Source organism: Acomys russatus, chromosome X, assembly GCF_903995435.1.
Source record: "Acomys russatus chromosome X, mAcoRus1.1, whole genome shotgun sequence".
NCBI lineage: Eukaryota > Metazoa > Chordata > Mammalia > Rodentia > Muridae > Acomys > Acomys russatus.
The window spans coordinates 121,112,944-121,133,298 of NC_067169.1; the positions used below are offsets into that span (position 1 = coordinate 121,112,944).

The 20,355-nt window shown below is 47.2% G+C and overlaps 1 protein-coding gene across 1 annotated transcript; it reads left to right on the top strand.

The window, feature by feature from the left end:
* Positions 1 to 14,920: 14,920 nt before the first annotated feature.
* On the top strand, positions 14,921 to 18,603 carry Hmgb3 (high mobility group box 3). The gene is made up of 5 exons (XM_051141676.1): positions 14,921 to 15,017; positions 15,941 to 16,095; positions 16,397 to 16,536; positions 17,017 to 17,191; positions 17,595 to 18,603. The coding sequence occupies exons 1-5, from the start codon at positions 15,011 to 15,013 to the stop codon at positions 17,730 to 17,732; spliced, it is 615 nt and encodes a 204-aa protein (XP_050997633.1). The 5' UTR covers positions 14,921 to 15,010; the 3' UTR covers positions 17,733 to 18,603.
* The last annotated feature ends 1,752 nt before the right edge of the window (positions 18,604 to 20,355 follow it).

The following is a 20,355-nucleotide window of genomic DNA, read 5'->3' on the forward strand; positions in this document are numbered from 1 at the left end:
TGAAAACAAAGAGACAGGATTTGCACATGTCAGATTGGCAATAATCAGCTGCCTGATGCCAAGTCTAGGCTGGCATAAGAAGAAAGAGGAACAACTGTGTGTGACTGGAGGCAGCTGCTGCGAAAAGTCACCTGGAAGTGTTAACTAGCTCCGGGGCTCATGCCCACACTGCCCTGGCTGGTGCAGTCCTGGGTATACCCCCAATATATTTTCTCATTGGCTCACAAAAGGGCTATTGGAACAGTTGCCACCAGCTCTGGGCTTCAAAGAGCATACATTAGCTGGATGTGGTGATGGACACCTCCAGTCTTAGCACGCAGAAGGCTTAGGCAAGAGGGTCATGAGCTTGAGGCCAGCCTGGGACATAACATCATTAATAACAATGGCAGCAATAATACAGAAACATAAACAGAAATGTATTATCTCAAAGTTCTTCACTAGAAGTCCAAAGTGAGGATGCCTAAGCTGAAAGCAAGGTGGCAGCAGGACCTCGTTCCTCCAGAGTGCTCCAGGGGACAATGAACTCCTTGTCTCTGCCAGCTTCTGGTGGCTGCCAACCATCTGCGGCTGTGTCACCCTTATCTTCAAGGCCAAGACTTTCAACTACTTTTCTGCTCCCCTCCAAAATTTGCCTTCACACAGAACCCAACAAAAAGAACAGTCTTTGCCGATGTCAATAGTTACAGTAGCATTAAGATGGGCTCGTAACCCAAGAACTGGCGATCTTGGAAGTAGGAAAGGGATCATATAGACACAGAGAAAGCCATGTGAAAATGTAGTTATTTGGCAGATGGGGACAGAGCTCGGTGGTATAGTGCTGGCCTAGCGTGTGTGGGACACTGGGTTCAAAAAGACAGGTGTTGAAAGAGGAAGAGTTTGGAGTCATTCAGCTACAAATAAGCACACCTAGGCCCACCCCAATATGGCAGTACTCAGGAGGTATCTGCTCCCAGGCCCTCCAAAGGCGCATGGCCCTGCTTATACCTTCATTTCACACTTCTAACCTCTGCAGTTGTGAGGTTAGGCTGCTGGTGTTTATGTCCTCATATCTGAGGCACTTTGTTATATCAGTCACAGGCCACTAACTAAACATGAGGCTGCATTTGTTACCCATCCTGACAGTCAAGGATAATTTCCCCAAGCTCACAATCCTTGTCTTGATCATACTTGCGAATACCCTTTTCCACACAAGGTTAACACTTTCAGGTTCCAGAGATAGGATGGCTTTGAGCACCAGCATCCAGCCTATTACAGGCCTCTAGGTTGGGATGGCAATTACACAGTACTTGTATAACTGAGGCAACCCAAGTGCTGACCACTGGGGAAAAGGAGAAGTAATTGAGTGGTGACAGATGTCCAATGCAAGAACACACAATGGCACAGGGAGTTAACACACATGAGATAAGTAGGAACGTGTAAGTAAGAAACTCACACATGGGGTGAGTAGAAAAGTGTAAGCAAAAAACTGGCCACCTTCTCCAGCTGCTCCTTGCCTAGCATGGACAAGACCCCAGTCTCATCTCTACACACACACACACACACACACACACACACACACACACACACACACACAGAGATAGAGAGAGAGAGAGAGAGAGAGAGAGAGAGACAGACTGACAGAGACAGACAGACAGAGGGACAGAGAGACAGAGAGAGAGAGAGAGAGAGAGAGAGAGAGAGAGAGAGACTTAATGTGCCAGTGAGGGTTGGTACCCATGGGGACTTCCTCATTCTCTGAGGAGAAGGATGTGGGGCGAATGGAGGGAGGGGTGAGGGAGATGAGAAGGAGAGGAGAGGGGCTGTGAACAGGATGTAAAGTGAATAAATAAATAAATTGATGGAGAAGAAAAAAAAAGGAGGCGTGCTCTCCTCTCTCTAGAGCCCACAGGGTTCTTCTTCTCAAGCTGAAGAGGAGAGGGAAGCTTACTAGCTGTCACCAAGGGCTGCAGCTGGTAGAACAGTGTTCTGGAATGCTTGGAAAGGACCCTTGAACATTTCACTCCTCTGTTTGTCATAGACAAAATAAAGTAATGCACACTCTTCTGTTGGCAGCATCAATCTCTAAGGTGACTATCTAGTTGGATCTACCCAGTTCCAATAGCCATTCGCCTCTATTCTAATTTTTCTCCCCTCAGTGGTAGGCACTTGAGTATGTGCTAAAGAAAAATGTTTTAAAATGTATGTGGGATGTATGTGTGTGTTCACATCGTATTCGTTTCTTGGTTTCGTTGTTATTTGTTTGTTTTGTTTAGTTTCATGTAGCCCCACTCCCTTCTCCAGACACAAGCTTGCTGGGCTGTGCTCTCTCTCCTCTGTCTTTCCTTTTCTCTCTTGCTCTCCCCTCCTACCCGACTCTCTGGTTTTAAGGTGCTGTCTCTCTGTAGCCCATGTTTGTCATGATCTCATTGTATAGGCCAGGATGCTTTCAACCTTTTAGAAGCCCCCTTGACTCAACCTCTTGAGTGCTATGATTAGTGTGAGCCAGACATCTTTTAATGTTAGTTGGCAAAGTAGCAGGGACACAAAATATAAAGAAGCCAGTAGTCCTGAGAATAGTCATGCACACTGCCCTGAAGTCAGAATCAGTTTGGAAAATGGTCCACCACTCTGACCCTGGGGAGAGGGCTTTGATCTTATTTGTTTAATTTCCCATGGGTTCCTCAGGGTTCCTTGTAAAGTTCCCTTTGAAAATGCCATCCTCTGTTGACTATGCTTGGGGAGGAAAGAGAACCTGACTTTTAATGTTTTGTCTGTTAGTATCAAGGCCAGAGGGAAAAGAGGAATAATATTTCATTGTAACCTTTTCTTTATCCACCACAAAGGCCTCTTGGTAGAACTGACCTTCAAAACTTTTAAATCTAACAACAACAAGGAAAAATCTGATTGTGGCATTCTCCTATGTTCTTGTCTGGGCTGTCCTGTGTCCTCTTGAGGAATCATATCTTCGGGTACAGCGATAGCTGCTGGATTTTGCTATTCATTCATGCCCGCACCCTTACCCCCCCCCCCCCCGCCCCTCTCTAATGGTTGTATCCAGGACACTAAGTGTCCAAATGTAGGAGAGGAGTGAAGTGGGTGAAGCCCCATCTCTAAAGATGCTTTCACGGCCTGCTCAAGGTCTGCACTCTCATGAACAAATATTTCATCCGAGCTTTGCCACATCCGACCTACCTGGCAGTCTTTGTTCAAACCAGGAATGTATGCTAAAAACAAAATTCACGTAGAGCCACCAATGTCTTCTTAGTGGTTTGTTTGGGATCTGGGATTGGGGTGAGTCAAGCCTGTGCTGAGGCTGGAGGACTTGGGCTACTTGCCCTGCCCCCACCCCAGCTCCAACTCTCATCTATACAGGGAGGTGGTTGCAGCTGGAGCTGTGATTTTACATTGTTTTGGCAGAAGGTTCTGAGAGGTGCTTCAGGAGCCACCATCGAGAGGCCAGAAGTCCAAAATAAATATTGTTGGGGTGAAACCAAGGTGTTCACAAGGCCTCACTTGTTCCTGAAGCTCTAAGAACCCATTACTTGTTTCTCCAGCCTCTGGTGGCTGCCTACATCCCTTGGCACCCAAACATTTAAGACCAGCATCTTCAAATCTCTCTGCTCCATCTTTGCATTATTCTCCTCTGTGTATGACAAATCTGCCTTTGTGTCACTCATTCATATATACGTGTGTGTGTGTGTATACCTTCACTGTCTTCAACAGTTTCATGTTGTTATAACTAAATACCAGTGTCTAAACATTTTATAGAGAAATTTTTTATTTAGCTCATGATTTGGTAACTAGGTTTCAGTAGCTGGCTTTGTCTTAACATGACAGAGAAGTACAAATAGAAACTTGATAAGCAGTGAAGGCTGAGTATGCGTACGCTTTTGATCTGTAGCAGCACCCCCACCAACACACCCCAGAACTAACTTAGTCCTTCAAGAATTACATTAATCCCCTCCAAGGGTGACTGCGAGTTCATCACCTCTCATGATACCTTGCCTTTTAAAATCCTACCACCTTTCAATACTGTCATACTGGAGATAAGGTCTCTACATACTAAACCTTTTGAGGACAGTCACCATGTCAAGATCTTTTTTGTTTGGTTTTCTTGGTTCCGTTTTGTTGTTGTTTTTTGGTTTTGGCTTTGTTTTGTTTTGTTTGTTTGTTTGTTTTTGAGACAAGGTTTCTCTTTGTTGTCCTGGAACTCACTTTGTAGACCAGGCTGACCTGAAACTCACAAAGATCCTCTTGCCTTTACCTCTTGAGAACTGGGATTAAAGGTCTGTATCACCATGCCTGGCTCCCATGTCAAGATTTTAAACTGCTGTTTTTGTTTCTGCAGAGGTTGCATGAGAGTTGGGAGTTTATTTTACTTTGCTCAGTCTAATCACCAGATGATAACGTGTGCCGTGCATGTCCACAAAGAATGCCAAGATAAAGAACCACAGTTTGAGGCCTTTCTTGTTCTATGGACTGTTACTAACACTGCTCCCTCTTCTGAGGATGGGAGAGTACCTAGGAAGTTTTCCAGCAATGCCCTCCCTGTGAGACCAATTTGGGCTTGTGTTGTACATACCGTAGTTTGTCCTTTGCATTTCTCATGATCACACCTTGAGGTGAGCAATGAGACCATTTTACTGATGAGGAAACAGGCATAGTTTAGAGATTCAGCGACCAGCCCAAGATTGCTTGGTTAGAAAGAGAGGGTTGGGACTTGAACCCTCATCCCACTGACTTCAAAGCCCATGCTTTTGACTTCTTCATTCGCCACATGTGCTCTGAACATTTTGTGTTCATGACTTTCAAGGCAGAGTGACAGCTAGGCTGTTATGCCCGGCATGACACAGTACCAGCAGGATGCATCCTCAGCAGGATGCATCCTCAGCAGGATGCATCCTCAGCAGGATGCATCCTCAGCAGGATGCATGTAGACTGCATGGGTCTCTTGGCAAGGTTGTTGTATTATGAAAGTGGAGTGCAGCTTTGAGATGTGATGCCTGATGCCTTTGTAATGCCTGATCTCCACCTTCATACATTTGGGAAGGAGAGACAGAGTGCTGTATTCCAAGAATGTCAGGTGTCACACTTGGTACAATAAAGGTAGTAGCATCCCGGTGTTACTACTGTCCTGTGGGATGGAGAGAGAAAACAGGTACTCTGTTGAGCCTGTACCTCTCTCACCATCTCTATGTGTTTCCTTCATTGTCCCCGTTGGAGAATTATGTGCCCCCTGTTCCTTTGAAAAGAGCAGCATGACCCCCATCTGTTTTTAAGCATCAGCAGCTTGCTAGTCCCCACTCTCTAGGGAGAGGCTTTTGGTGTGGTGCAATGGCCAGAGCCCTGGGAAATGAGCCAGTATCTCTGCCACAAATGCCTATGTGACCTTGAGCTACCATTTGGCTCTCTCAGGGACTGAAATCTCCATCCAGACAGCCAGGCAGGAAGAATTCACACTAGATACTAATGGTCTTTCCACCTGGGAAGTTACACGATTTATAGGGTGTCAACACTCTGGCATGCTAAGAAGTAATCTGAAAATCCACCATAAATATTTAAATTAGCCAGCAACATATGCTGGCTCATCACATAATCAGGAGCCATGTTAGGGGAACAAGATCAGAAGACAGAGGGTAATGCCTGATTTGGTGCGCTCTCCCTTCTGTATCCCCACTCCCCCCAATCAAGTGTTCTAGAAGCTGGGCTTCAGTGTGTGCCCTCATAATCATTATCACCACCCAGCTCTTAAGATGAAAGGCAAGACGCTATTAGGAAACACTTCCAGGAGCCAGCTGTGGCAGGAGGCAGTGACAGTGGCTGCAATAGCACCAGCAACAGCAAGAAAACAGGAGCAGCAGCAGCAGCAGCAGCAAGAAGAAGAACAGGAGCAGCAGCAGGGCCATTGTCAAAATTCCCCTTCTCTTCTTACCCTCACCTACACTCCCAGCAAGGATTTAGGATGCTGCCCTTGCTATCAATCCTTGTGGCTGCGCATCCCTAAATAGTTGTAAGCTCATTCAGTTCCATTCCCGTTTGACTTATCTCTAGGTAGGACCAAATGGTTCTATTTGTATTGGGAATGGCCGAAGAAACAACCCCGCACAAGCCTAGTTTAGTAAGTTAGTAAGTTTTTGGAGTTACCTACAGGAGTATGGGCTACTCAATGGGAACTGCGTCATGGAATGTCACTGGGTGTGTCAACCACACTCACTCCTCCAGGGCAGGCCCCACGCCAAAGATTAACTGACCTGCAGAAAATGGACTCTATTATTTTTGTGTTGTTTTTATTTTGGTTTCTTTGGGGGTTTTTTGTTTGCTTTGTTTTTTGTCTTATTGGTTTTGATTTTCACCTTCTGTTGTTGTTGTTTTGAAAGAGAGAGAGGTATTCAGTTGGGTGGGTTGATTGATTGGAAAGTAGACTTGGAGGGAGGGATTTGAAGGAGCATATGGTCAAAACATGTGGAATATTTTTAATAATAAAAGAGAAAAAGGGAACTGCTGCGTTGAAAAGCCCACCCCAGCCTCCTGGGTGAAAGAGGCTCATGAAAGCTATACCCTCAGGGTTCCCTTCACAGCTTCTAGACAGCTCTATGGGTGTCTCCTAGAGCCTATCCGGGATCACTCTGCCTCTCCTCTACACCATCTGGACTGTCTCAAATGCAGCTTCAAATACAGCTTTGAATGGGTGACTTCTTGTTGCCTGCCATGAATAAGGTACCTGTGAGTGGCAACTGCTGCTAAGAGCAAGCTTGACCTACCACAACTGTGTCTCCAAGTGGTTCTTCTGGTAAGCCTGGCCCTATAACCTGAGACTTTAGGTTCTCCACTGTATTTCAGGGTAGTTTCACATGTGTTTGTTTTTCTTTGTTATTCATATACATTTATTTTATGCATAAAATAAACTACATACAGCAGGGAGAACCATGTGACAATCATGAGTTCTATAAATGTTACATTTGTAGTGCTTTGGCTATTTGTATTTGTCAGACTTGAAGTAAACATCTTTCCTGTCTTGTTGGGTCTAAATGTCTGAATGAATTCAATATCTATCCTATCTCATGTCTATTAACTTAATTCCTTTATCTTGATCTAAATAGATCTTATCCCCTAACCACCTAAACTTGATTGTAGAACTAAACTGTCTGTTCTTCAACACCCCTCAGATACTTAAGAAGGAATAAGACTTAAATTCCTGAGTGAACCAGCAGTGCAGGTTAGCAACTTCCAAAGTGAACAAAATGACTGAGACAGTTCACTGCCTGAACAGTCACCCAACACTCTCTATAATGTTGGAGCCTCATCTTCGACCTTCCGTCCCATTATCTCTGCCAGACTTATTCACAAGTTAGAACTGAAGAAATTAAATGCCACCAAACCAAATAATCCAATTTTTAAAAATGGGGTACAAATTTAAACAGAGAATTCTCAGTAGAGGAACATCAAATGGCTGAGAAACACTTGAAGAAATGCTCAACATCCCTAGACATCAGGGAAATGCAAATTAAATGACCTTGAGATTCCATCTTACACCTATCCAAATGGTGAAGATCAGTAAGTCGAATGACAACACATGCTGGTGAGGATGTGGAGAAAGGGGAACACTTCTCCACTGCTGGTGGGAGTGCAAACTTGTTCAACCACTCTGGAAAGCAATATGACACCTTCTCAGAAAAACGGGAATAGCTCAACCCCAAGACCCAGCGATACCACTCCTGGGCATATACCCAAAAGATGCCCCACCATGCAACAAAGACATTTGTGCAACTATGTTCATAGCAGCCTTATTCATAATAGCCAGAACCTGGAAACAACTGAGATGTCCCTCAACTGAAGAATGGATAAAGAAACTGTGGTACATCTACACAATGGAATACTACTCAGCTATTAAAAACAGGGAAATCTTGAATTTTGCAGGCAAGTGGATGGAATTAGAAATGATCATACTAGGTGAAATAACCCAGACTGCAAAAGACATGCATGGTATATACTCCCTTTTACATGGATTTTAGCCCAACATAGATGTCCTCTGAGAGACTTCACCCAGCAGGGGATAGGGCCTGATAAGGAGACTCAAAGCTTGACACTGGACAGAGTGTTTGTTTTTCAAGACATGATTTCTCTGCATTGCTGTGACTGTCCTAGCACTGGCTCTGTGGACCAGCCTGGCCTTGAACTCACAGAGATCCTCCTGCCTCTGCCTCCCTGAGTGCTGGGATTAAAGGTGTATGCTACCACTCCATTCTTACTTTCACATTTATATTTAAGGAGTTGTCTTTTCCCCTGAAGTCTGTTACCTTCGTTGCCTATAGAAGCCTCACAAATATTCCTTACCTGTTCTTAATTAGGAACTGTACAGCCTTCCCAGACCATCCTCTATCCACCTTCAGAAAGAAAGCTATCTTCCTCTATAATACCAGTGTCTGGGAGGCAGAGGCAGAGGCAGAAGGATAGGGAGCTTTAGTCCAGCCTGGGCTACATAGCCAGTTTGAGGCCAGCCTAGCTTGTATGAAACAGATCCTGTAAAAAAGAAAAACAAACAAATATAGAACAGAAAGAAAGAAAAAAGGAGGAGTACTATTTAATATGTGGTGCTGGTTCTGAGGGAACTAGGGACTTGAATATGCTAGGTAAACTCTCAAGAGCTCTACCAAGGACAGGATCTTTAGTTTCTGTGCATTCGAAGTGGGGTACATTTGTGAGTGCTAGAGTTCACAAGTCAGAAGACACCTCTGGCGTTGATCCTGGTATACCTTCTGCCTTTTGTGAGAGACAAGATCTCTTGCTAGCCTGGAACTCGTGAACTTCCAGGGACCTGCTTGTCTTTGCCTTCCATCTCACTGTTCCTGGGATTATAGGTACATGAAAGAGTACCCAGTTACTTATGTGGGTTCTTGGATTCTAAATCAAGTCCTGGATCTTGCCAAGTACTGATTGAGCGGGACCCAAGAGCAGTTTTTTAAAGGTAAGTCTTGAGCGGGACGTGGTGGTGGTACACATCTTTTGTCCTGGCCCTTGGGCCATAGAAGCAGATGGCTCTCTGAGCTTGAGGCCAGCCAGAGAGAGCTACATTACACAATGAAATCCTGACTCAAAAAAAAAAAAAAAGTATCTTTTCCCCAGGCAAAAGCTGCTTCCTCCTTAGTATCCTGCTCCAAGATTCGCCTCAGGTGATGAAGAAAAGCTCTTTCCCTTTCTCAAGGAGGTAGGTGCTGGCCAATTCACTCCTTCCCCTGAGGTCAGAACTAAATTTTTTACATACCTTCAGGAACTGAAAGGCTACCACTTGAGCCTGACCAAACTCTAAAGGATGAGCCTGGAATTTCAGTGCTTGGGAAACTGACGCATGAGGATGGCAACTTTGCGGACAGCCGGGACCCAGTCTTGAAATAAAGATCAGAGATACCGCTTATCTAGCGTGTGCAAGGTCTTGAACTTAATTCCCAGTACCACAAAACAGGTCAGGCTTGGAGGCAAAGGCCTTTGATCCTAGCACTTAAACCCAGCCCTCGGGAAAAGCAGGTGGATCTCTGTGAGTTGGAGGTCAGCCTGGTCTACAGAGTGAATTCCAAGACAGCCTGAGCTGCATTGTAAGATCCTGTCTCAACAAACCAAAACCAAACAAGCCAATAAATAAATAATAACAAATAAAATTAAATTAAATAAAAACCACTCTTAGGGGGAGCTAGCGCACCTACTTCCAATGTGAGTCTTCTAACAGGGCATTCAGGGCTGGGTGAGACTGTCTTAACTAGGTCACCTAGCAATAGAGCGAAGCAGTCCAGGCTTTGCAGGATAGGGCTGTTCTGGGAGTGAACCTGCTGGTAGAGGCCCCCTGTGGCAATGTCCTTTCTCTGTTCTCCCCCAGTCCTTATGTGTGAGAGAGCAAAGCCTTGCAAATGCCATCTTCCCCAAATGCCTGGCCTTCCCCTCCCTGGCCTGCTGTTAGCCCTCTCTGCCCCCATCCAAAAGCATCCGGCTTTTGGTACTTTGATGACTACTAGTTTCCTGTGGACCCATTTCTAGTTGGCCTTTCAGTCAACTTGAAAGGGGCCCTTGTAACCCCTGTGCTGCTCAAGAGGACTGTGTCATGATGCTAAATGACCATGTCTTCCACTGCTCCTTTCCAGTGGGCCCAGGAGAAGCAGCTGAGTCCATCTGGAGTGAGGGCAGTACTACAGCAAGGCAGTGCTTCAGCCGCCTTGGCTGAAGCCATGGGGTGAACTGCCCAGAGCTCCAGGGCTCAAGCCTTGCTTCAGTCATAGGCCGGTGGGTGATTTCCCCAGAGGCTTACAAGGCTTCAACTGTGCAGCAGGCCAGGAGAGGAGGCACAGTTCCATCTCACTTGGCTCCTGTGGACTTCTCTCAGGGTGCTGCTCAGAACTGTGAGCCCCTCTTTGAGGAGGGTGCTGGCTGCAGCTCGCCAAAGTCTGTTGCGCCCATGACCAAGCAGGGACTTGAGTGCATCTCTGGTTGTTTCGTGTTCCAGAAAGCGGTACCAGCTATCTTCCCAAGTGTCCACTCGGTTTATGATGGCACTTGCGCTGCCAACCACCGAGGAAGAAAGGAGAGGGCTAGGTATAGGGTGGATATGGTCTGGAGATGCAGAGGGGACAACTGGGCTATTCTTGGTCATAGGAGGATGAGCAGGGTGGGTCAACGGCTGGAAGGGCTGAAAGCCAGCTAGCAGTCAAAGACACCCTACCCATCAAGATCTGGATCGATTTACAATGGCTTCATTGGAGGTCCTCACAGCCTTGGCATCTTTTAAAGGATTGAACAATCCCAGCTTAGCTCACCCCTTTTTGAAATAGGCACTCTGGCTGTGCTTCCTTTGCCGTTCTCTGTTTTCTTTATGTGAGCCCTGGGATGGAACCAATCTTCCATTGATTCCACAGGTTCTCACTATGTAGACCAGGCTGGCCTAGAAGTAACAGAGATCTGCCTGCCTTGTCTCCAGAATACGGAGAATAAAGGCATGTACTACCACGCGTAGCACTTGTGTTTGGTTTTCTCTGACAGGGTCTTGTGAAGCCAGCTGGCCAGTAGGTCCTAGCCGCCCTAGCACTTGCATTCCCAGAATGTGAGACTACACCCGGCTTCTATTGATTCTTAAAAGGAACCTGGCCTGGCTGGGCCTCTGGGGAGCCCCTTTAAGCCATAGGTACCCAAGTGAAGACTTTGGTGTTTGCCTGCCCAGATGGGGTGGAGAAAGTGCCACAGGCCCAGGGGTTCATGTCTGTTGAATGATGACGATTCTGTTTAATCTTTTGGGGACCTTCAGCTGACAGGGACTGGAAACCTCTTTAAATAGCATTTGCTACACTTTATCCCATTTCGTATTTACTTTTGATGTTTTCATAACTTCTCTAGGCAGCGAAGCAGCTTAAGGGATTCTTGCTAGTGGTTGTCTTTTGTGGATAGGCCTTGCCTGCTTCTGAGCCTCAGAGCTGACTGAAGGCTGGAAATGCTTTCCCTGGAGTGCTTTCTGCTCCTCGGCCAGTTGCTCACAAGCTTACTTGTGCTGGGTACTCTCTCCACTTTTCTTGCCAAGCCAGCAGGTACCAGCTGCCATCAGCTGCACACTGGAAGCGCACTACTTTGTAGTCCCTGACATCAGCCTGGGCTGCACCTCTGGGAAAGTGATGTGACATGGCAAAGCGCAGGAAATTGATGACAGAACCACTGATTGTCTGTCCCTTCCGTCCAGCCCTACTCCTTCATGCAACCTCCTTTCTGTTACTTTCTAGTAGGGATGTTTTTTGAGACTGAGGTCAGTGTGTAGTCAGGCCAGCTCTGGCCTCAATCTTGAGAGCTTCAATTCTCAATCTTATAAATCCTGATTATGAGTGTGCCATACTATGCCCAGATAGTACTAGATATTTACCATATGGACATGGCTTTAAATTACGAGAGATTTTTGACAAATAGGAACTCACTAGGACACAGTCTGTTCTCTGGCATGCTGTTACAGAAGGAATTGAGGCTTCAAGGAGTTTGTGCCTAGGAGCGGAGGGACAGAAAGAATCAGGAAAAGTTGAATCAGAAAAAGGCACTTGGCATGGTGTCTGGGGGTGGTATATAGAACCATGGCAACCACCTTCATATCTGACAGTCGGCTTTTTTGGTTTGAGACAGGGTTTTCTGTGTACCCTGGTTGGCCTAGGACTCTCCATGTAGGCCAGGCTGACCTCAAACTTACAGAGATATGCTTGCCTGTGCTTCCTGAGTGCTGGGATGACAGGCATGTGCCACCACTGCCCAGCAGTATGACTCTCTTAGGTAGAGACGATGAAAGGTCCTTCAAATGGCAATAATAGGCCCTTCGTCTTTTGAAGTATGTCTACAGAAAGGGGGTCACTTGTGGAGTGGGGAAGGGGCATGTCTAGAGGGAATGGGATGGGGTTGGGGGTGCAATGCAGAAGCAAGGGTCTAGCTATGTGGTTGGAGACACTCTCGTGTCTTTGGTCTGACATTCTGGAAGTGTTAAGTTCAGCTTTCCTGTGTGGGCAGAATGCTGGACAAGAGGTGTCTCGTCTATTTTAAGAGTCCATTCTGACTGCCTGGCCTACAAATGCCTGGAACATGAGAGGCTTCGATGCTTTGGTTCAGAGGTCAGATCTCATAAAACACTCTGGTGAATTGCTCAGAGATACTATGGTTTGGAGGGAAGGCAGGTGAGCTCCGGTTGGAGCTGAGAAAAAAAAAGCCCTGTCTGGTCATCCCATCTATGAAAAAACAAGGGCTTGAATTGTCACCCTAAGACTTTATTGTGTCCAATTGTGTTGACGTTTAAAATAATCTTCTTTGCACCCTTCCTTTTTCTTCAAGTCTTTCAGAAAGTTGTGGCATCTCATAGATGTAAGGGCCAGAAGATATTTTTCAATACATTTTAGTGGGGGCATTAAAACCACCAACTTCCCCCACCCCACATGTGAGTGCTGTACTGCTGTGTCAGTCTTCTCAGATGTTTTTTAAGCAAGGCTGATTCTTAGTCTGATTCTCCAAGGCAATACGTACCACCAGCCCGTGGCAAAATCTACAAGCCAATCATTCCAGGTGCTTTTTTTTTTTAATTCAGGAGATTATCAGAAAAGAGAAATGCATTCCTGCATGGGGTGGTGATGACAGGAGGTTCAACCTATGTTATTCTGACACTCCTTGCTCAGAAAACTACCACTTCTCACAATTTTTCTGCTCTTATCAGATCCCGTTTTCCTCTCTTAGCTATCCTAGCCTGCTGTTTCCTCAACTGCAGGTGCTTGCTTACACAAAGTCTCTGGAAATTACTGCAAAGAGCTGCACTGAATGCTATCCACGAAGGCACAGCCAGGCCTCTTTCAGGTAGGCGAAAGCTGCTGGTTTCTGAGAGGATGCAGCAGCTGTGGGTACTTGACTGGGCACTGAGTGCGGGCCTGAAGTTAGGTCCTTGCTGTGTCACAGCGGGGCAGAGTTGGACCTTCGGCCCTCGCCAAACAGCCCAGGGGGTTTCCCTAGGCCGAGATGAGAGCTAGGGGTGGCCAAAGTGTCGAGAGGGCAAAGCAGCTGAGCTCGACCTCGCTTTCTCACGCCAGAGGCCGAGGCCTGCGGGAACCTGAGGGCCAGCTCTCCAAAGTCCTTGGAGATGCACTTTGGCTCCGCGAGGCCGGTGCTGGAGGTGGGTTTCAGAGAATATCATTATTCTGTGTTTTGCCTTCGCAGCAGGCGACCGCGGGTTGTTATGTTTGAATGAATGAGCCCAGAGGCCGCGCCCAATGGGCGAGGGCGGCTGCTTAATATGCATGAGGCCTGCAACCAATGGCCGGGCGAGGAGGTTGTTTTAAACGGCGGAGCCCGTTGGCCAATCAGGCGGCTCTCGTGGAGGCAGCTAGCGCGAGGCTGGGGAGCGCTGAGCCGCGCGTCGTGCCCTGCGCTGCCCAGACTAGCGAACAATACAGGTACGTCTCGCACCGCCCGCGCCCGCCGCCGCTTCTGCAGCTGCAGCGGCGCCCGCACAACTTTCCGGCCCGCGCCTCCGCGAGCGCGCCGCGGCCGCTCTCGCTGTGCCTGCTCCCGCGCCCCTGCAGCCCCTTCTCCTTCTCTGCTGCTAGGTGGCCAGGAAGGAAGAAGCAATTCAGGTGTCTCAACTTTTCCAGTGCCTGCGCTCCAGCCTGCTGCCTCTCAGGTCTTGGCCCTCTAACACAGAGCCTCCCTTGGCGTTCGCCCCAGGGGCAGCAGCCTGGCGGCTGAGCAGCCCCTGGCCAGATGTTCCGCAGCTGCGGCAGCGCGGCGAGCAAGAGGCGGCTGCGGGCTCTGGCGGCGCGCGTCCCGGCGGCGGCGGGAAGGGTGCTGGGCGCGCCCCAGCCCGGGAGCGACTCCACAGGGAGCGGCCGTGCGGCTGGGGGCTGAGGCGCGGGCAAAGTTCGCGGGAAGGCCGGGCCGGACACGGTGCGGGTCCGCGGGCTGAGCCGATAGCTCTGCTTGAACATGGCCGTCGCGGAGCGGTGGCCGGGGGCGGGGGGAGGGGGGCAGGTGCCGACTGCGCGGCGGCGGGAGGAGTACAGCTGGTGCGGGGCTCAGGCGAGGCTGGCGGGGAACCCGGGGGCAGGCTCTGACCGCGGAGCCCGACAGCGTGCGGAGCCCGGGGCGCTGCCGCGGGCCCCGCTGTGTGGAGCGTCATGGCTGCACGGGCGCCTTTGTTATCCCGAGGAGTGCGGCCCGCGTCGGGGGCGGGGAGGCCGGGCTGGCGGCTCGGCGCCCTCGGGCGGCCCGCGTGGGGCGGGGCGGGGCGGGGTGGGGGCCGGCGAGCGGGCGACGGTGGCGGGGCCCGGGCCGCTTTGTTCACTGCTGTCGCCGCCTGCGCCGGCCGCGCGCGGATCAGCCATTTTAGCGAGTGGGGCTCGGAGGCGCGGCATCCGCGACTGTGGCCCGCCGGGCCCCACGTTCCCCCCCAACCCCCAGCCGCCGCCGCCCCCCCGGCACTGCGCTTGGTCCAGGGGTGGCAGCCCCGGATTTCACGGGCACTTTCTTTCATCTCGAGGCTTTGGACAAAATGGAAGGTGAAATACGGGTGTCCGGACCAACGAGGACATGGCCCGACAGGGGCTGTCCGCTGCCGGCTTGGACGCCAGGGTGCGGGGACCCGCCCCACTCGGGATGCCGCGGCGGGGCTTTAATGTAGCCCTGCGGGCCTTTGGTGCCAAGGGGAGTGCTTTAGTTTTACATGATGACCTTGGGTGTGGGAAAAGGAAAAGATGGCGGGAAGCGGGCGGGCGGTCGGGGAAGGGGGGGCACAGGGAGGATGACACGCCACAGCTGCATTTTTATTTGGAAACTTTGGAGAAAGTATTCTGGCTAGACCTGCATTTCTGCATTACACAGAAGACTAGTTCTTTTGATGTACCCTCCCCCCCTTTTCTGGTGACGAAGTGACAGGTTTCAACTAATAGTATGAAAGATACCTGCTTGCTTTCTAGATACCACTGTTGTAAAAAGCCATTTTATAAGACAAATATATCAGCAACCTTGGCATTTCATACTGTTCCTATTTGTTTCCTTTGATTTCTCATTTAAAAGTAAGAATTAATGGGACAACCGCCTAGTGGAAATGAAGTCTTATCTTTGTCACCTACCTTCTCTACAAACCTGTCTTCCCATTAGTTCTTAAGAGTTTTGGTGGTGGGAACTACAGAATAGAGGCAGTCCAGTACCGTGGAGTGCTCAGTACCCCATTTGAAGAACTTGGTGATCACTCTGGAGAAGTAACTTGTACACCAGCGCGCTTCATGCTGGTCAAAAGTTAAATGACAAGCGACAGTGAAGCTGATTTCTTTCCCATTCCGCCTTCTGCTGCCATCAGGAGCTGAGGGGGAAGAGAGTTCATACCAAGAAACGTAATTTGGCTTTGCCCTTGGTTTCTCTTTGTATTTCCTTTCCGTTCTTCATTGCGTTTTCTTCTCTTTCTCATCTCTCCAAACATCAGTCAGGATGGCGAAAGGTGACCCCAAGAAACCAAAGGGCAAGATGTCTGCTTATGCCTTCTTCGTGCAGACATGCAGAGAAGAACATAAGAAGAAAAACCCAGAGGTCCCAGTCAACTTTGCTGAGTTTTCCAAGAAATGCTCTGAGAGGTGGAAGGTATTTGAATGTTTGTTTGATTCAAAGGCTAGCATTTGCATTTTGACGTTTGGGATTTGCTCATTTGAAGAGTTACTCCAATTGGCTGGCTTTTTTTCCCTATCTACTTTAAAAATTAAATGCAACGGTTTTTGTTTGGTTGGTTGGTTTTGTTTTTTTCTTTTTCTTTCTTTCTTTCTTTCTTTTTTTTTTTTTTTGTCTTTTTGCAAGGGGTCTATAACTGCCACTTGAATTGTAAAAACCACTGGGCAAATATGTGTTTCAGTGCATCCAGAAATTGAATAAATTCTGTTCTTTATAGACAATGTCTGGCAAAGAGAAATCCAAGTTTGATGAAATGGCAAAGGCGGATAAAGTTCGCTATGATCGGGAAATGAAAGACTATGGACCAGCTAAAGGAGGCAAGAAGAAGAAGGACCCTAATGCTCCCAAAAGACCTCCGTAAGTGGCTATGAGATACATAATAATAGTTGAAAGCTTTCCTTTTTCTTGAAAGAGCTTTTAAAAAGATGCTGAGACAGAGGCTTCTAAATATTTTCTCTAGGTAACACTGGGTCTTTGGGGCTGCAGAAGTTTCCTGTTGGTCCTTCTACTAAGTACACCAGAGATGCATAACTTTTCCTTTACCTAGTAATTGGAAGACAAAGGCATTGCACATTGTACTTTTATGACTGGCACTGAATGTGGAGATTCTATGTGTGCGAAGAGAAAACACGCAAAGAAGTAATTGTATTTCCTAGTGGTATGCACACTTTATAAGTCCAGCACTTGGGGGCGGAGAATACAAGATTGGAAGTTTGAATCTTGCTTGTGCTACAAATAGCAAGACCATGTTTCAAAAAAGAAGGAATGTATAGACAAAAGGAATTTTTTTTGTGTGTGGTGCATGCTTATCTGATTTATATAAATCTCTCCACAAAGGTCTGGATTTTTCTTATTCTGCTCTGAATTCCGCCCCAAGATCAAATCCACAAACCCTGGCATCTCCATTGGAGATGTGGCCAAAAAGCTGGGGGAGATGTGGAATAACCTGAGTGACAGTGAAAAGCAGCCGTACATTACCAAGGCAGCGAAGCTGAAGGAGAAGTATGAAAAGGTAAGAGCATGCTTCCTGTTTGCTCTGCTAAACCAGGCTGCTTGCTCACCTTAGCATGAAGGGGATCGGTCCCTGTAAGATAGTGATGGAGGCTGATGTTATTGCTTCTGACAGTCCTCTTACCCTTCCCTCCCTAAACTCCACCCCCTCATTTAAAACTAGTCCTGGAAACTGCACCTACCCCCACCCCCACCCCTACCCCCAGAGGAAAAGTGATTTGATAGTTATTAACATGACTTAAAAGGACACTTGGAGGCCTATTGACCTGCAATTTTGAATATGCAAGAAACATTTGCATATGAAAACTGTTATCTGTTTGCTTTTTTAATCGAGGCCAGCACCCCACTTCTACTCTTTCTGTACCTAGAGCCATTCATTCCCAATGTTTCCTTGTTCCTTGCAGGATGTTGCTGATTATAAGTCTAAAGGAAAGTTTGATGGTGCCAAGGGTCCTGCTAAAGTTGCCCGGAAAAAGGTGGAAGAAGAGGAAGAGGAGGAGGAAGAGGAAGAAGAGGAGGAAGAGGAAGATGAAGATGAATAAAATTTGTCTCCTTGTGAATACCTTAGAGTAGGAGAGCGCCGTGATTGACACATCTCTTATTTGAGCTGTGTCTATTGCCCTTGTTAGGTTTAATTACAAAATTTGATCACGATCACATTGTAGTTTCTCAAAGTGTCAGTGGTTTACATGAAGTGGCCGTGGGTGTCTGGAGCGCCCTGAAACTGTATCAAAGTTGTACATAGCTCCAAACATTTTTAAAATGAAAAGGCACTCTCATGTTCTCCTCACTCTGTGCACTTTGCTGTTGGTGTGACAAGGCATTTGAAGATGTTCTGGCATTTTGTTTTCAACACGTAAGGTAATGTTAACTATATGGTTATTGGCTAGAAATCTTGAGTTGTAAGCTGTACATATCAATAGTTTGTAAAGAGAACAAAGCAACGCAGACAGATGCTCAATGCTCCTTGTTTGGCGCGGAGGCTGTGAGAGGAAGATGCCTTTTGGAGGGGGCTGTAGCTCAGGGCGTGCACTGTGAGGCTGGACCTGTTGATACTGCGGTGGGCATCCATTTACCTTCAGGTTGTCTTGTTTTTGTATATAGTGGCATAGCATTCTGATATTCTTAGCTGTGGAAAAGGGGGGAGGGGTCAGCTGGCATGAGAAGTGTTTGGATTTTTTTCCTTAGTTAAGTGCGGTAGATTTTAAACTGTTTCTAAACAAACTGTAGAACTCATTGTTGTCAGCAAAAGAAAAAAAAAAAAAAGAAAAAAACCTACTGCATCCATGAGAGTTCAAGAACCCTCTGTACTTAAACGCAATTTGCAACATTCTGTTATTTTTTGTATGTTTAGAATGCTGAGATGTTTTTGAAGTTAAATAAACAGTATTACATTTTTAAAACTGTTCTGTATTACAGGCTTAAATTTCTGACTCAACCGGCCTTAGTGAGGCCACTTTCTTCCACTGGTAAAACTGCTAAGGTCTCTTCTAGCAAAGGACAGGTGAACAGGGTGGATACTACTTGAAGCCCCTTCGTGATGTGTGCCTGGTGTTAGGGTGAAACACCAGTCCTGCCATAGATAAGGGTTAGCAGGCTACAGAGACATGGCAAAGCAAGCTCTTAGGAGAAACATTGCCCTAGCCAGGTTTTACAACTCTGTCTGCCATCATGACTTGTTTGTGGGGCATAAGGTATCCCAGCCCACTTTTGACCGTTTACTCCAGCACCTGTAGTAGGGGACAGCTACTGGGCTCATAATCACAAGTTTTGAGCTGCTGCTTTTGTTTCCTGAACCTCATGAGGTGGTGTGAGTTGGAGTGGCAGAGTATATGTGTATTTTATACACGCCTCTGATATATGTATTTTACTCCTTTAAAAAAAATCAGAACCTCGGGAAGGTTGAAGGTTCCACCTTAGGTCTGCATTTGAAAGCTGATCTGTCCATGTTTACTGTAGTATCCTGGAGGACTAGGTTAGTCATTAAGTGTTCGTATTCCCCAGCATTAATACTTGGATATGTATGTTAAAAGGTAGGAAGAGTTTGATAAGATTTAATGTCATGGTTAAACAACTTTTAGCCTGGGATATTTAGCACATTGCAGGGCTAGAGATGTCCTTTCCATGCTATCTAATCCAAGATTGGTTGGTACGTCAGGCCAGGTCACAGCCCAATCTCTGTGCTCAAACACTCCCTCTTAGAACAACTTGTCCTTTCTCCCTAAAACGAGCTTTGTCCAGAGGCACTTGCTTCAACCATGTCCATGTCACTCCGCATTGTAGCCTCCAGCTGTTGCTGCTGCCCAATACACAGTGTACAAGCCAAGAATTGTGAACCAAGGCCAACTTCAAATACGGAGGAGAAGGCCAACCCACTCACAGATGGTTTCTCATAAGTGGTGCTCGCTCCTCAGGCAGCTTGGACTGGGTAGCTCCTGCCCACGGAAACACAACTGGGGCTGTGTCTCTTAAGCTCTTCCAGTAGCCAAGTAAACATGGCCAGGTGTTTAGTTAAAAAGACTTCTGAGATTCAGACCGTTGTATAGAAACTCCATGGGAAGCTTGCTTGCTCTGTCAGCTGCTGGTAACAAGATGGTTTTAGGTGCGGAAGCGTGGCCCTCTGAACTGTCTCAGATGCTGTGTTACAGTTTTAAGTTTAGCCTGTTTTCTGGACAACTGCATTCTTGCAATTCCAAATTGTTACATATTTTCGTCAAAAGGGATTACCTGCTTCCTTGAAGGATCTGTCTTGCAGCACCTTACCCTGGGAAGCAAATTACACTGTGTCCTTTAGAAGGAACCTGGCTATAATACAGTAACCATTGTCTGTTTTGTGTGTGTGTGATCTAGTCACAAATGTATCGAGGGATGGTGACTGCATTCGTTTTTTGTAATGAAGTTTCTTAATCTTTTTTCAAAAAGAGGCGTATTTCAGGTTTTGAGGTTTTGTTTGTACAAATAGCAACTTCAGTAACCATTGATCTGAGCTCACAGTTGAGCTCACACTATCACAAAGGCTCCAAAATCCCTCTGCCAACTTTTTAGCCAGAGGAATAGAGGGGTTTGATAATGAAATCTTGTGCAAGGTTACACAAATAATTTGCAGGCTGTAGATGGACTGCTGCTTGATAAAGTGTGCTTAGACTGATGTCAATCAGAACTTTT

What these genes read in the sequence shown, in the direction of transcription:
- Hmgb3 (XM_051141676.1), top strand. An exon ending in AATGCTCCCAAAAGACCTCC is followed by an intron (nt 16,537 to 17,016) that starts GTAAGTGGCTAT and finishes CTCTCCACAAAG; the next exon opens with GTCTGGATTTTTCTTATTCT. An exon ending in TGAAGGAGAAGTATGAAAAG is followed by an intron (nt 17,192 to 17,594) that starts GTAAGAGCATGC and finishes TGTTCCTTGCAG; the next exon opens with GATGTTGCTGATTATAAGTC.